This window comes from Trichosurus vulpecula, chromosome 3 (genome assembly GCF_011100635.1).
Source record: "Trichosurus vulpecula isolate mTriVul1 chromosome 3, mTriVul1.pri, whole genome shotgun sequence".
In the NCBI taxonomy this organism is placed as follows: domain Eukaryota; kingdom Metazoa; phylum Chordata; class Mammalia; order Diprotodontia; family Phalangeridae; genus Trichosurus; species Trichosurus vulpecula.
Window position 1 is genome coordinate 167,191,646 of NC_050575.1, and position 14,762 is coordinate 167,206,407.

The 14,762-nt window shown below is 46.5% G+C and overlaps 1 protein-coding gene across 4 annotated transcripts in view; it reads right to left on the reverse strand.

The window, feature by feature from the left end:
* RALGDS (ral guanine nucleotide dissociation stimulator) overlaps positions 1 to 14,762 on the reverse strand; it is a 72,211-nt gene that overhangs the window by 10,497 nt on the left and 46,952 nt on the right. For all 4 annotated transcript variants that reach the window (XM_036751520.1, XM_036751522.1, XM_036751521.1 and 1 more), the window contains exons 2-9: positions 5,145 to 5,255; positions 4,535 to 4,728; positions 3,911 to 3,985; positions 2,932 to 3,125; positions 2,572 to 2,690; positions 1,372 to 1,587; positions 668 to 771; positions 395 to 479 (exon numbers count right to left, since the gene is read on the reverse strand). In XM_036751520.1, the coding sequence (XP_036607415.1) occupies positions 395 to 479; positions 668 to 771; positions 1,372 to 1,587; positions 2,572 to 2,690; positions 2,932 to 3,125; positions 3,911 to 3,985; positions 4,535 to 4,728; positions 5,145 to 5,255 (1,098 nt within the window). The remainder of the gene's footprint in view (positions 1 to 394; positions 480 to 667; positions 772 to 1,371; positions 1,588 to 2,571; positions 2,691 to 2,931; positions 3,126 to 3,910; positions 3,986 to 4,534; positions 4,729 to 5,144; positions 5,256 to 14,762) is intronic.

A 14,762-nucleotide genomic window follows, 5' to 3' on the forward strand; every position in this document is an offset into this window, starting at 1 on the left:
TATTTGTGAAGTACTTTGCAAACCTTTAAGTGCCACAGAAGGGCTATTAATTACTATTCTCTTCATTCAGGCACTACTGTTCCTTGTAAAACCACCTCCCTAGCCAGGTCTTGGTAGAATAAGGCTGCCCTCTGAGCCTAAAAGACTTTCTCATCACCTCTCCATCCAGTCACTAATACAGCAAGCTATGGGGAACATTGCCTTTGTGGGCTTTTTTATAACTAGTTTGTATCCCAGCAGATTCTGACAGGGGAAGAAAAGATGGGGTAGGTGCTGGGGCTCCTGGACTTCTCCTGCTCAATGACCCTGCCACTGGGGCATTCCTGCCTGCTAGGCTCTCCCAGGCCTGGCACCAAAATGGCCCCCTTCCCTCCAGTACTGTCCCATCCTTTACCTTAATAAGGAGCTCCCGGCTTAGTGAGTGGTTGTTCTCATCAGAGAAGATCTCTGACAGCTCATGGAAGACTCGAAAACTTTCCCTGTAAATGTGGGGCAAGGGAGGCAGGAAAAAAATTGGAGATGGAGTCAAGACAAACCGGAGAGGATCACTTCCACCCAATGGAATGGCTTTCTTTTCCCAGACTACCAGAGTCTCATCTTTAGAGGTAGCATCTGCCAAACAGGACATTTGCATATGTAAAACAGCCATGGCAGAAGGGTCACCTACCTGGCTACTTCATCCCAGGTCTTCCTTAGGCGGTGAACTGCGTTGCACTGCAGGGCAGAGAGGATAGCACGGAGGGAGGAGAAGTTTTTGAGTATTCGGCATTCCTGATGGGTAGAGGATGCAGCAGAGATAAGGGACCATGGAACTGAGAAAATCCTGCCTGCTGTTCCCATTGTTGCCTCTCCCTTCAAGCCCCACCAGGTTTCAGTTCTTACTTTCCCCAGACTAGATGATCTTACTGGGAAAGAAAATGCTTTTGGATTCCCAGGGTTCCAGAGGAACTCTATCCAGACATTTCCCCACAAAATCCAGAGTTAGGACTAATGGTTGGTACAAGAAAATAGATGTGGGCTCATTATGAGGAAGGGCTCCCTGACAATTACAGTAACCCAGGAATGGACTGAGTCACCATAGGAGGTAGTAGGCTTCAAGCAGAGGCTGAATGCCTATTTCTCAGGGCTCCCATAGAGAGGATACTTGTGTGGGCTGGGAGGGAGGCTAAACTTGATGCAAGTCAGAGTTAAGATGGAAGTTAAGAGTCTATGATTCTTAAAGGGTGAAATTCTAGGATAGAGAAAAGGGGGAATCCCAATGGAACATGAATAATGGAAGTGGCTGGGAGGTTAATCCCCAAAGCTGCAGGCCCCACCATGCAATGCTCCCTTCCTTATCATGATCCCCATTGGTGAAATACTCCTCCGTACCCGGGCTACCTCAATCCACCGCTCTACCACCTTGGCCCGCTGCTGGGGCTTCAGACCTCGGTCCCCTAGGCATGTGGCAATAACGCAGTTGGTGACACAGTTGAACTGGGAGACGGTGGCCCGAATGGAAGGTGCCAAGTGTTCATTGCCTTTTTTGTCTCTCTGGGACCAGATGCAGCCCAGGCAATGATAGGGGACCACCTTCTTAAACAGCTCCTGGGAAGACATAGCAAGAATTGAGCCTAGCCCATAAATCCCACCAAAACCTCATCATTCCTAGACCCTAAGGCATCGAGGATCTCACATGTAAGAGAAGGTGGGCCTTTGGCATCTGTGTCAAGGCTATTCAGTGATTAGAACACAATAAATAAATAAACAGATAGATTGATAAATAAATAGATAAAGCCTTGGTTTTAATCTCTTTTTGGGACAAGGAGTCTTGATTGGATGGTTAGTTATAGCCAGCTGTCTAGCAAACACAGGCCCTCTGTTACAAAGAGGGCTGGGATTAATATTGCACAGATGCTGTATGGTGAAGAGCGCCAGGGACTTGGATTCAGGAGGTCTGGCTCCAACACTTAACTACGAAGAGAAATCTGAGACTGAGAAAGAGTAAGTTGGCTTGTCTTAATTCAAACCAATGTCTTCCTGATCCCAAATCCCAGTGCTCTGTCCATTAGGCTAACTTTAGTGCTGAAGAAATGCCAGTTATTTCTAGACAACCTATTTCCATCATTGCGGGAAATTTCCATTTCACTTGGAAGGAAAACTTCAAGTCCACATTGAAGGTTGAAATAAGAATATCACTTCCAAATATGAAAGCTGGCACATTCCATTTAATATTCTAAGTGTCCCCAAACCATCTTCATGGTTGTGTCTGTCTCCCCAACTACAGCAAAGCTCCCTGAGAGTAGGGAATGTCTTCTACTCCTTGCATGCCTTTCTCTAAAGTACCCAAAACTGAGGACTCAGTGTTGTTGCTATCTGTGAGGTCAGCAAGCTGGAGGGAAAACCTAGGGAGATCTAGGGCACTCTGTCCTCTTCTAGGGAATATGACCAATCCTAGGTGGTCAGAAGGCTTTTTCACCCTCACTGGTTTGAAAGGTCCTTAGGCAATGTCTCTATAGAAGGACAGAGGGCTTTGGGAAGACTAGAAGGAAAGATATACTCTGGTACTGCCAACATAAGTCTGTCACTAACCGCATCCATTAATGTGAACTGCTCTGCAACCATCTCTGGAGAGAAGACCAGGAAGTCAGGTTTTCCTTCTCCCACTCCATTTTCTTCTGTCAGATGGAAGGAGCAGACAGATTCTGGGGCTACAGGAAAGCGGGAACAAAAGAGACCCAGGAGATAGATTATGGTTACATTTCCTCTCCAACTCTTCCTGACAAGATCCATTTCTACCAGGAAACCTTCCAGGGTTGGCCTAGTTTATGATCTAACTCAATGAAATGTGCAACCTAGAACCTCCTTACCCCCTGTCAATCCTGTCAGGGCTCACCATTGTGTGACCTAACCCTGGTTCCCTTTCCCTAACAAGGAAAGAATCCTTCTCACCTTCTGGCTCTGCCTCACTGGGCTCCTGTTTCTGGAACTGGGCAAGGAGGAGGTGGGCTCGGCGTTCAAGGTCTGAGCCAGGGATGTTGTGTTGAACGTAGGAGACGAGCTGTTTGAGGCAGGTGAAGTCTGGGGGCTGTCGAAAGTCCTCAGAGTATTGGTCCAACCAGGCTCCCAGAATGGAGGAAATGGTGCTAAGGAAGGAGGGATTCGGGGAGCAGGGGCTTCAGCAGAGTGTGGACGAAAGGGCACCAGACTAGGAGGCAGGAGACTCCCTGACCTCTCTGACCTCCATTTACTCTGCTACAAAAGGATGGAGTTGGACCGTTTGATTTCTAAACTCTTTCAGATCTAATATTCTATGATTCCCCCTCCCTAAACTGACAGACAGCAAATAAGGAGTCTGTATCATACAACCTAGTACTTAATTAAACTGTCAGATCTTTGAAGGCAGGGATGTTTCTCTACTCCCTCTTCCATGTTGGTACCACCAACAAAAGACTTACTGATGACTGATAACTCTTCCCCTTCCATTATGGACCTTGCAGAACCTCTGGTTCTATAGATCCACATGGTTGTGGAGAAGGAGGAAACTAGGTTCTGTCTTGCCATGGTACCCAAGACGTCTGACTTGCAGCCATGTTTAACTTTATCCTCCTCCCCCTCATTGGAAACTTCCTCCCCTCTACCTCCCAAAAGCAGACAAAGTAGGGACTAGGAGAGCTGGTTAAGGTGAACTTCTCTTGGCTGATGGGGGAGGATGATGCCTCTTCTAGCTGACATCTCAATTAATGGCCCACTCCCTGGGTAATTATCCCTTTGATCCCTATCTTTCTAGGAGAGATTAGGAGGCCCCATATGCTGGGTCAGGACTCTAACTCCATCCCTTACAAATGACCCCAGGGCCCTTACATACTGCATGCAGCCCTCCCACATGCAAGGGAATGGTTACTTTCTCTCAGCCCCAAGCCCTGCTTACTTTTTTAGCTCCAACCGGTCATCTGTGGCCTGCTGCCCACGGTCCCCATTGGCTTGAGGGTGGAATCTGCCATACCTGGTTGGATGATCAAGGATAGTGCATTAGACCCCAGGCTCTGAAGGAGCATGGCATTACTATGTCTAAAATATTATTTTAATTTTATTACTTTTAAAAATTAATAAGCATATTTCCTCTTGCTACCACCCACCCCCAACTGATCAACAACAACAAAGAATATTCTTGGAACCAAATATGCTTAATGAAGCAAAGTAAATTTCCCCATCCACGTCCAAAAATGGGCATCTCATTCTGCATCCTGAGCCTCTCAGCCAGGCAGCGGCTAACAGGCTTACTCTCTGGTTCTCTAGAATTATCCCCACACCTTTTCTAGAGTTCTCAAGAGTCTCCCTTCTTTCCCCATCTATGACTCCTGAGAGCCTCTACTCAGTCTAGGACAAAGAGTAGGCACAGTTTCTCCATAGCTGCGGTGAGGAAAAAAACAATTGGGGAAGTGGAGGTAGAAGGCAGGTGGGATCAGGACTGCAGGGTGCTGGGACGGTGGCTTACGCTCTAGAACAGATGATGGGACACTGGCAGGGGCCCCTCTGTTGAGGGGGCACTCACCTGGTGAGCAGGAGGTCCAGCACCTGTTTGGTGGTGGCAAAGGCACGGTAGGTACACAGGAAGATGGTGACGTAGGTGGAGTCATTGCCTCTGAAGGCTGATACCAAGTATTCCACCAGTTTCTCCAGCGTCCCCGCCTTGATGGTACGAACTTTGCAGGTCTCATACAAGTTCAGAGCTGACTCATTCTCAAACTTGGGAATGGAGAGAAGAGAAAGGTCATTGCTCTGCCCTCACTGATATTCCCAGAGACACAGGGAAGCCTGTCTATCCCATGCCCCCAACCTCAGACACAATTTCCAAAAACAAGTAAGCCAAGAGGAAGAAAGTTAATTGAGGGGCATGCATAACAAACTAAGTTGAGGGAAGAGTCACAAGAAGAGTCAGCCCAAGTGGGACTGAAAAGGCAACAGACCATGCTCCTGGCATAGTGAAAAGAACAGGGTTAGAGGCAAAGACTTGGGTTTGAATCCTGGCTTTGCCCTATATTATCTAGGTGATCTAGAGCAGCCACTTTGCCTCTCTGGACCCTAGTTTCCCCTTCTGTAAATGAAGGGGTTGGACAAGATAATCCTTGAAGTGCCTTTCAGCTTCGCTTCCCAACACTTACCCCCAGCCATCGCTGCCCCTTGTTGGCGGTGTGATGGAGCTGTACTTTACGCAGAGAGATGCCGTAGATGATGTCATCTGCCAGCTCTTCTCCAATCTCCTGTGTGGAGCTCTGCAATGAGAACATCCCACAGGTAATCAATCCTCCGAACAGGAGCCCCAAGAACACTACTTGGCCCATGTTCTCCTTTCTTTTTCTTTTCTTTCTTTCTCTTTCTTTTCTCCTTTCCAGATTTTGCTAATCTTCCCCCAAGCAAAGGGAACAAAGGCTGCCCTCTAAGAGGAGGCCTTTGTTTTACATGGTGAGAGAAGCACCAGCCTGAGAGTCAGAAACTTGGGTTCCAGTCCCAGTTCTGCCACTGACTGGCCATGAGATCTGGGTAAGACACTTTAAGAGCCCTTTGCTTCAGTCTCCTCACCTGTAAAATGGGGTTAATAATCCTTTCCTGTATTGCTTACCCTGTTGTTTCAGGAACCAAAAGGTCATTGGGAACATGGATTAAGATTTGGAAGGAATCTTAGAAGCCATGGAATCCAACCCCCCTCCATTTTACACATGAGGAAACTGAGGCACAGAGAAGTTAAATAACTGTGGCAGAATCTAAACCCAGGTCTTTCTGAATCCAAGTTCGGTGCCACATTCATTGTGTCATGTTTCCTCTCTGTGAGAGAACATTTACAATATTAAAAGAGCTCTCCTGAAAGCGGTAGTCAATCCTAGAAATTAAAGTCATTAAGGGAAAGCTGAGAGAAATTTTAACCTTGGCTTTCGAGGGACATCAGGAGGTTTTCTCGAGGACAGGAATTATTTTGTATTCCTCTGACAGCATACTGCCTGTACAGAGTAGGCATTTATTAAATGCTTGCGGATTGACTGATGGATTTAAGAAAATAAAGCACTTCAAAAGTGAAAAAACAAAACAAAACAAAAGTGCTCTCTAAGCTGTACAATGACATACAAATACATGGAAACAGCACCATGACCATGACCATGACCCATCACCTTTTCTCAAGGCTGCCACTCACAGCCCAGGGTCATGCTGGAGATTTAGAGACAAGCTTGTAGCCAGCTTCAGAAGGCCTAAGTCCTGAGTCTTTCTGGCAACCCAAGCCTATCCCAGGCCATTTGTGGTTGTCTCCTTTTCCACCTACCCTTAGCCAGTCCCCCAGAGAGATTAGAATATAAGATGGTGCTAGGGAGGGTATAACTAGGGGGTGGTGGTTGGAAAAGCAGCTGTGGGCACAACTATTATCCCAAACTACGCAGATGATTCCCAGATTTATATATCTACCTGTAATCTTTGTCCCGAACTCTAATCTTAGCTCTCTAAATGGATATATCCATACCAACATGTTCAAAACCAAGCTTCTCCTACATGTGCCTTTCTTCTAAACTTCTCTATTTCTACTGAATAACCTCTCTGTGTCTCTGTTTCCCTCTCCCTCTCCCTGACCCTCTATATTTAAATAGCTGCCAAATCCCAAAGATTTTGTTCTTGTAACTTTGATTATATTTATCCCAGTCTTTATCTCCAAGGTTGCCATAACCTCATCTTATACCCCACCCTCATAATTTTCTTGCCTAGATTATTAACCACTTTCAATAAAACTTAATACATTTCTGTAGAATGCATCCTCAGGAAGGTCAGGGACTTTTGTTTTTATCTTAATATCCCCAGCACCTAGCACAGCCTCTGCACATAGTAGGTTCTTAATAGATGTTCAACACTTATATGCTTGACTGGCTCCTTGATCTCACTGAAGAGAACTTCTCTCTCTACTGGTACAGATTGCAATCCTTTTTATACCTTCTATAGCTCTTCTAAGAGGTTCTATCCAACACACAGGAGGCTTCCTCTGGTTCTCTCTTTTTTAAACACAGTACACATTTACATCTTTCACAAAGCTGCCAGAGTAATCTAAAGCCCACATCTGACCATGTTGCTTCCTGTGTAAAAACCATTAGTGGCTCCCTATTGCCTCTAGGATAAAACACATACTGCTCAGCCTGCTTTTTAAGGCCCTCAAAAATCTGACTCAAACTTTAGTCTCTTTGTCTTCTGTCTCCGCCCCCCCCTCTTTCTTACCTTCCTGCCCTCCCCCCCCACACTACACACACACATATTTAAATGAACTTAAACAAACATGAATATTTTAATATCCAAAAACCAGAAAAAAGGATTGTACGTGAAACTGAACTTCTGTTACATTCAGTTTCTTAAACTGTTATGTTAAATTCAACACAGTAGTAACAAAACTGCCCTGTTTATCTGTGTCCCCTTCTGAACTTCTACCTGTGTATGCGTCATGTATGCTAAAAAAAAATGCTTCACTTCTTTCTTTCGTTTTAGCCATCACTGTGACAACCTATGAATCTCCTCCAAAACAGAAGCCCTACCTCCTAACAAATCTAGGCAAACAAAATGAACACACTATATATGCAAAGGTATATTTCATTCCATACCAATATTCTGCCACCCCTCTCCCAAGGTTCCTAACTTCCCAGCTTTATTATGTTCCAGCTAAATGGATGAATGAATAAAAAAGTACTTGCTAAGTGCTTCCTAGGTGCTAAGTACTTCAAGCCCTGGGAATACAAATACAAAAGGAAAGATAGTCATTGACCTCAAGTGGCTGAGCTTATATTTGTAATGAGGGAGACATTACACATAGAAGAGTAGTAGCCAGGGAGAGATACTTTGGTCCAGAAAGTTACAGGGATGGTGAGTAGGGTCATAAATGTGATAGAACCCTTCCAAAAAGGATGGCAGAGTCGGTTTGATCATAGTTCCAGAACTGAAGAGGGGGTGAAGTGGCTGATATATACATATAAGTGTGTGTGTGTGTGTGTGTGTGTGTGTGTGTGTGTGTGTGTGAGAGAGAGAGAGAGAGAGAGAGAGAGAGAGAGAGTGTGTGTGTGTGCTGGGGAGAGAGGGAGAAAAGGGAGAGGTGTTGGACAAGGTAGGTTGTTGGGAAGGGAGCCAGAGACTAGTAAGGCATAGCTTGGGGCCTTGCCTGCCGAAAAGAGTGGGCCCAAAGAGGAAGTCACTGATGGGGGGGGGGGGGCAGGGAAAGAAAGAGGCAGGATGGAAATTTCAGAGATGAAGATGAAAGTGTTCAAGGCATAGTCTCTGGTGTGGGTGGCAAACCAGATCATCAATTTGGATGTGACCCATCTCTCAGCCCCAGCGCACTGACACACGAAATTTGCTCTCCCTAGATATAGTTCTCCTTAATCCCTCAAGTCAGGTAGGTTACAGTGAGTACAGTCCTGGAGTTCAAACTCTTTCTCACATGCTTACTAAATGTATGACCCTGGACAAGTCCCTTAACTTGCCTGTGCCTCAGTTTCTTCATCTGTAAAATTAACGGGCTAGACTCAATGATGTCTAAGGTCTCTTCATGCTCTATTTCAATGATCTTATGGTCCCATTTCTCAGATTCCTTCTCTTCCTTCAAAGTATCAAAGCTCAGGTAGTACCTTCTCCGGGAAGCTTTCACTAATGCCTTTAGTCTAGAGGTTCTTAACCTTTGTGTCCTGGATTCCTTTGTCTGGCTGGTGGACCCTCTCTCAGGGTAAAGTTTTTAAATGCACAAAGTAAAGAGGATTACAAAGGAAACCAACTGTATTGAAATCTAGTTTCATAATTAAAAAACAAGACAAGTTTATGGACTCCAGGTAAAGAACCCCTGCTCTATTTAGGGTCCTTTCTCCTCAAAATACTCAATGCTTTACTTACCTATGTTACATATTGCCTCTCCCCAGGAGAATATAAGCTCCTTGAGGGCGGGGGTTATTTTTAATTTTATCTTTGTATCCCTAGTGCCTACCATGATACTTCATACCCAGGAGGCGGTTAATGTTTCTTGGAGTGAACTCCTGAGGAAGCAGGCAGGACCGGGGGTGGGGGCAGCTCCCTCTCACCCTGTACAGGTCCCAATATACCTCTCTAAAGAACCATCAAGTGTCACTAGGCAGAGACATGCACTTCATGAAGTTTATGCAACTCTTACTTCACACCAAGCTGAGAACAAAGCTCTTAGGCCAGGCTAAGAAAGCTGTCAATACCTATTAGCTGGGCACAGCAGCTTTTCAATCAGGAAGCTAGGCCCCAAGACCCAAACCCATTCAGGGCTACCGCATGGGAACTATGGCATTCATGCATCATGACCTCATATCATAAGGCCATATAAGTAAGACACCAGATGACTAACCCCAAAATGAGAGCCCCAATCTCCATGTCCAAGCTAGTCACTGTTTCCCTGTCCCCACTACAGAGTCAGCCTGGCCTCTGAAGAACACTTGCCTGGGTTCATGAAGAAGCAGCTGGTGGCTCAGTGGATAGAGCACTGGGCCTGGAATCAGGAAGACCTGAGTTCAAATCCAGTCTCAGACACTTCCTAGCTGTGTGGGGCAAGTCACTTAACCTCTGATTGCCTGACAAAATGGATCCACTGGAGAAGGAAATGGCAAACCACTCCAATATCTTTGCCAAGAAAACCCCACATGGGATCACGATGGGCTGGTCATAACTGAAAAATGACCAAACAACAGGTTCATGAATATAAAACACACATACACACAGAGCAGGGCCTGCATAGCTGGCCCCATAGGAGATACTGGGAGATGGGGATAGGGAACTGTTATCTTCACCATCTGGGAGCTTGTAATCTAGCTGGGGAAGTGAGAGCCCTGCACATGAAAAAGAGATGATACAGGGCAGCTTATAATTATTCCTAGATAGCATTTATAAGTGTTTCTAAGACTTTGTTCTTTTCCCCCCCTTCCTCCCCTACCTGCAAGAAGGCTACAATTAAGGGAGATTTTATACGTGCATGTGTGTGTGTGTATGCTTATAAATGTGTGTATATATATGTAAGTGTATGTATGTATGTATACATACATATCTGTGTATATATATGTATATACATATATCTCTGTGTGTATGTATATACATATACATACATACACATACATATGTACATACATACACATATACACAGAGATAGCCACATCCACATCCATCCATCCACTCACTGAGATATCTATAATCATACTCACATACAGACATTTACATTCATATGCATCATACTTATTTGTCCTCTGTTTCTCTGAAGGTGGATTACCTCTTCCTTCATAAGTCCAAGTCTTTCCATATTTTTCTAAGTCCACCAACTCATCATTTCCTACACCACAGCAATACTTGATTAGAGATTATCTAGGCTGGAGCCCTCATTTTAGAGAAACTGAGGCAAGAGAGAGGGACCTGATGCGCCTACAGTTGGTTAAACAATGGTAGAGTTGGGCCTCAAACCCAGGGCTCCAGCTTTCTAGGTCAGAACTCCTTCCACTATATTCAAACTACTAAAGCTGGCCCCAGATTCAAGCCTGGAGACTGACTTCCTGTTCTAGTGAGGCCCTAGAGAAGGCCAGTGGTTCTGTCTGTCTTAAGGATTCTCTCCTCAGAGGCCTCTGTCCTGTGTCAGCACCTCAAAGTCAGCAGCACATGTTTCAAGAAATGCCCAGCGTGACCACACAGGAGACTTCCTTCCCTAATCACTGCTCATTCATACCCATATGCCTTCTTGGGTAACAGCAGAAATTCCCTTTTTAGAGACGTGGTGGTGAGGAGGGGAAGTTTAGAATCGGGCAAGTGTATTTCCACTCCATCCCCCCTGCATGGTACTTAATACATGTTTTTTGATGGATGACATTCTAGGATTCAAGGCTACAGCTTTAAGGTAGGGCAGAGATAAGTAGAGAGAACCCTGGATGAATTTGGGTTGGAGCCTGGGCCAAAAAAACAGCACAAGGGAATTCTCCTTGGAGTAAGGAGGAATTGGCCATGGAGCCAATAGATAATAACAGAAAGGAAAAAAATATTCATATCTTGAGAAACAAAAGACTTAATATCCTGGGAATAGGGAGGTCAGGAAGACTGGGGATGGGGGGAGGGGGTGAGAGTTGGTTACGAAGGGACTTTTTCTGCCTCCTTTGGAAACTCAAGCCCAGGCCTATTTAGACCTACGGCCAGACCTTTGTAGATTATTTTTGCTCTCTAAAGTGGGTAAGATGTCATGATGTTCTGAGATCCTCACCCCCACCATAAACTTTTTACTACTGGTGGGGAGGGAGGGGGATGGGAAAGCATAGTAACCATGAGAGAGAGATATGGAGGGAGGGTGGTTTGTGTGTAGGAGAGGAGAGACTGAAAAGATGGACTGATAACTAAATGTGGAGTTGTTGTTCTGTACCAAACACTCCCAGGTAGGCCCACTTAATCAGGTACCTGGATGACCAGGGCTTGGGTAGGGTCATTTAGAAAGCCAGAGACTCAACTCCTGCCATGCTGTACCCTCTGGGGAAGAGGACAGTGTGGAAGTCACAGGTCCCCCAGATTTAGGAACCTGCTTTACTCCTGCTGATCCCTATCTCCCTGCCCTCCTTGAGAGACCTCTCAGGGAAGCCCCCCGGAAGCTACCTTCCTCAGGAAAGGCATTTCCTCTGGGATCTGAGCCCACCTCTGGGCACATTCTGACCACATTTCCCTTGACATCCCCCTCCTCTCTCCCCCCACTTCCTCGGGCTGTTAATGAAAGGAAAGCCACAAAAATTACATTTAGCCCCTTCTCACCCCACACCTTCCTCTAGCCATAGGAAACGAGAAGCAACCTGAGGTCTTTCAAATTCACAGGGAAACCACAAAGCAGAAGTCCCCAAATACCCTTTGGTAACATCCGAGTTGTCCAGGAGGGGAAATCCCCTTGACCCCAAAGAACAAAAACAAACCCATCAAATTAGCTCAGGGAAGTGGGGAGGAGGGAGGAGGGAGAACAGAAACTGAAACAAAACCTTTGGAGTCAAAGATGGTCAAAGATATAAGGTGCCCCCATAACAACATGGGGCTGTCAGGGTCAATCAACAGGCATTTATTAAGCACTTACTACATGCTAGGCATGATGCCAATGTTTTCTGGCTCAATCCTTCCATCCTCCTGCCACCCTCCCTTTCTAATCTCCATTCCCTCCTATGCTTGTGAAATCCTGGCTCATCCTTCAAGGTCCAACTCAGGCATCACCTCCTCGTGGAAGTTTTCTCTCATTCCCCCATCTGGAGGTACCTTCCAATTTCTCATGGCCCTTGGAATGGACCCTTTACATTTATCACATTTCATATTCATGTGATAAGTAATCTGTGTAGATGGTCTGACTAGGTCATCTCTCAGAGTAGACAAGAAGTAAGGGACGTCCCTAGTAAAGTACCTTGTATAAATTAAGCCCTTACTATTTGTTAAATTGAACCAACCAGGTACCTACCTGCCCATTTTTAGGGAGGAGTATATACCTTTGGAGGGGGGCATTCAAATTTTAAATACCTCCCATGCCTAGTGAGACTATACCACCATCACAGACTTCACTGCCCTGCTCATGGGTCAAGGCTGGGGAAAGGAGGGAGCAAAAGACCTTAGGAGCTGAAGGGTACCTTCTCCCTGGCTTCTACTATAAGAATTGAAAGCATACAGCTGTGCCATCAAGTCTCATGACTTCACAGACCGTCTCAGTAGTCAGAGAAGAAACATGGGGGGCGGCAGGGAGGAATTAGAGCTAAACTTTTTTAGTTTCTGGAGGGGAGACCAAGTAGCTAATCTCATTCTTCTCTGCCCTTTTGGGTTTCCTATGGAAACACTAGTCACTGTGCCAGCTCTGAGGGATAGGATGACACTGAGTGGAAACAGGCCGGCAAGAGAAGGTGGATACCCAGACCCCGTGCCAGCTCAGTTTCCCCAGGAATGTCATATACCATGCCCAGATTCTGCCTAGCCCATGAAGAGTGGATGCTTGCTTGCTGATTAGTTGGCATGCATGCAGACCTCGCTGGCATGTTTCAGGGCACTGCCACTTGGGAAAGTCTATGGTGGAGAAGTGAGAGACAGTTCCCAGGAGCCCAGTTCACTCCAGTCTTTCTGCCAGAGATCAGAAAGGTCACAAGCTTAGGGGTAATGGGATATTTGCTTAGGGCAGCCTCTGCCTTTCAGAGGCAAGGTGGGGAACAGCAGCCTTAGACCTAGAAATGGCCCCTGGCTGGGCATTTTGGTGCTAGACCCAATGGGCTCTGGGGAAGATGGCCTATCATACACAGGGAACTTTTCCTCCTCAAAACTTCTCTTGCCCTCGTCATCAGCAACCCAATTTTTCTCTATTAACCAAATGTTGATCTTATCTCAACAGGGTCGGAATTTACTGGGACTATGTCTTAAACATCTGCCTCCCTCCTTGGTGCCTAGGACAGGTCTGCGTGTGTATACATACACCTATGTGTGTATATATGTACATACATATATATATATACACATACAAAACACACAAACATGTTAGTGCTATTCAGTAAACACTTAGGAATGCTAGACTTTCAGAGCCTGACGGGACCTCAGATCATATTATTTAGCATGTGTTCCTTTTACAGATGAAGAAACCAAGGCCCAGAGAAGGAAGGGGCCTGTGAACCAGTGGCAGAACTGGGATTCAAGACCAGGTTTTCTAACTCCGAATACAGCGCTCCTTCCATTACATCATCTCCATGATTCTTATTGATTGACTAATTGGGAAACAATTTTCCACAGATAGATGGGGACAAACAAACACAAAGAGGATGAAGGCCAGACCCTCCCTGTGCCATTCCAGAGTTACCCATGCAGGTCCCCTTGCTTGAGCTCTAAATAGACCACTTGCCAATAATCCATCTGCCTCAGCTCGTAAGGCAGCAGCTGGCCGGCCCCAGCTCCCCGACAGCAGAGTCACGTGACCCTGGAGCTGCCTGTCCATCCGTCAGTCCCCCCCTCACCCTGGCCTCCCTCTCAGTCTCAGCCCCCAGCTTAGCCTCAGTCCCTCAGGGAGGCTTAGTTTCCCTCTGCCTGTGACCCACCTAGCAGGGCTGACCCCAGGAGTCAAAACTATTTCCCTCCTTCCAGCTCTCTCCCAGGGCCCAGGGGAGGGGGTGGGGGGGCGGGGGAAAGAAAAGAGGCCTGACCCTTTCTCACCCTTTGAAACCAGGAGCTTGCTCCAGGAGGGGACAAATAGGGCCCTGGCGCTGCCTGGCATGGAGAGGGCAGTGCTCCTGGGTAACCCCGAGTCAATGTATCACTGTTCTCCACTGCCACCCACACATGGCAAGGGCCTGGGATCTGGGTAGCCAATCAGAGCCCAGCTTGGCCCTCTGGGGAACAGAGTTCTGGCAGAACTGGGGGCAGTATGTGCATGGGAGGGGAAGTAGCGTGTGTGGGGGGGGTGACCTAGTAAACAGCTGATGCGGAGAAAATGAATTGCCATTGAAAGCAGGACCTAGGCAGCCAATTCTGGGCCAATTGTTGGAGACAGTAGGGGAGGACAGGGGAAAAAAATTTAAATGGTTCTCTTTGTTCTCATGGTACTGTCCCTCCCACCCTCAGAACCAACCCCTTCAGCTTCCAGGTGGTCACTGCTCATTTGAGGCAAGGTCTCAGCTTCCCTGGGGACTCGGCATTCTTTATTGCAGGTCTCCCTGTGAGATGCTGGATCTCTCTGGCTCTTGGTCTTCCCATCTGTAAACTGGGGTAAAAGGAACACTCACCCCATGGGGAGT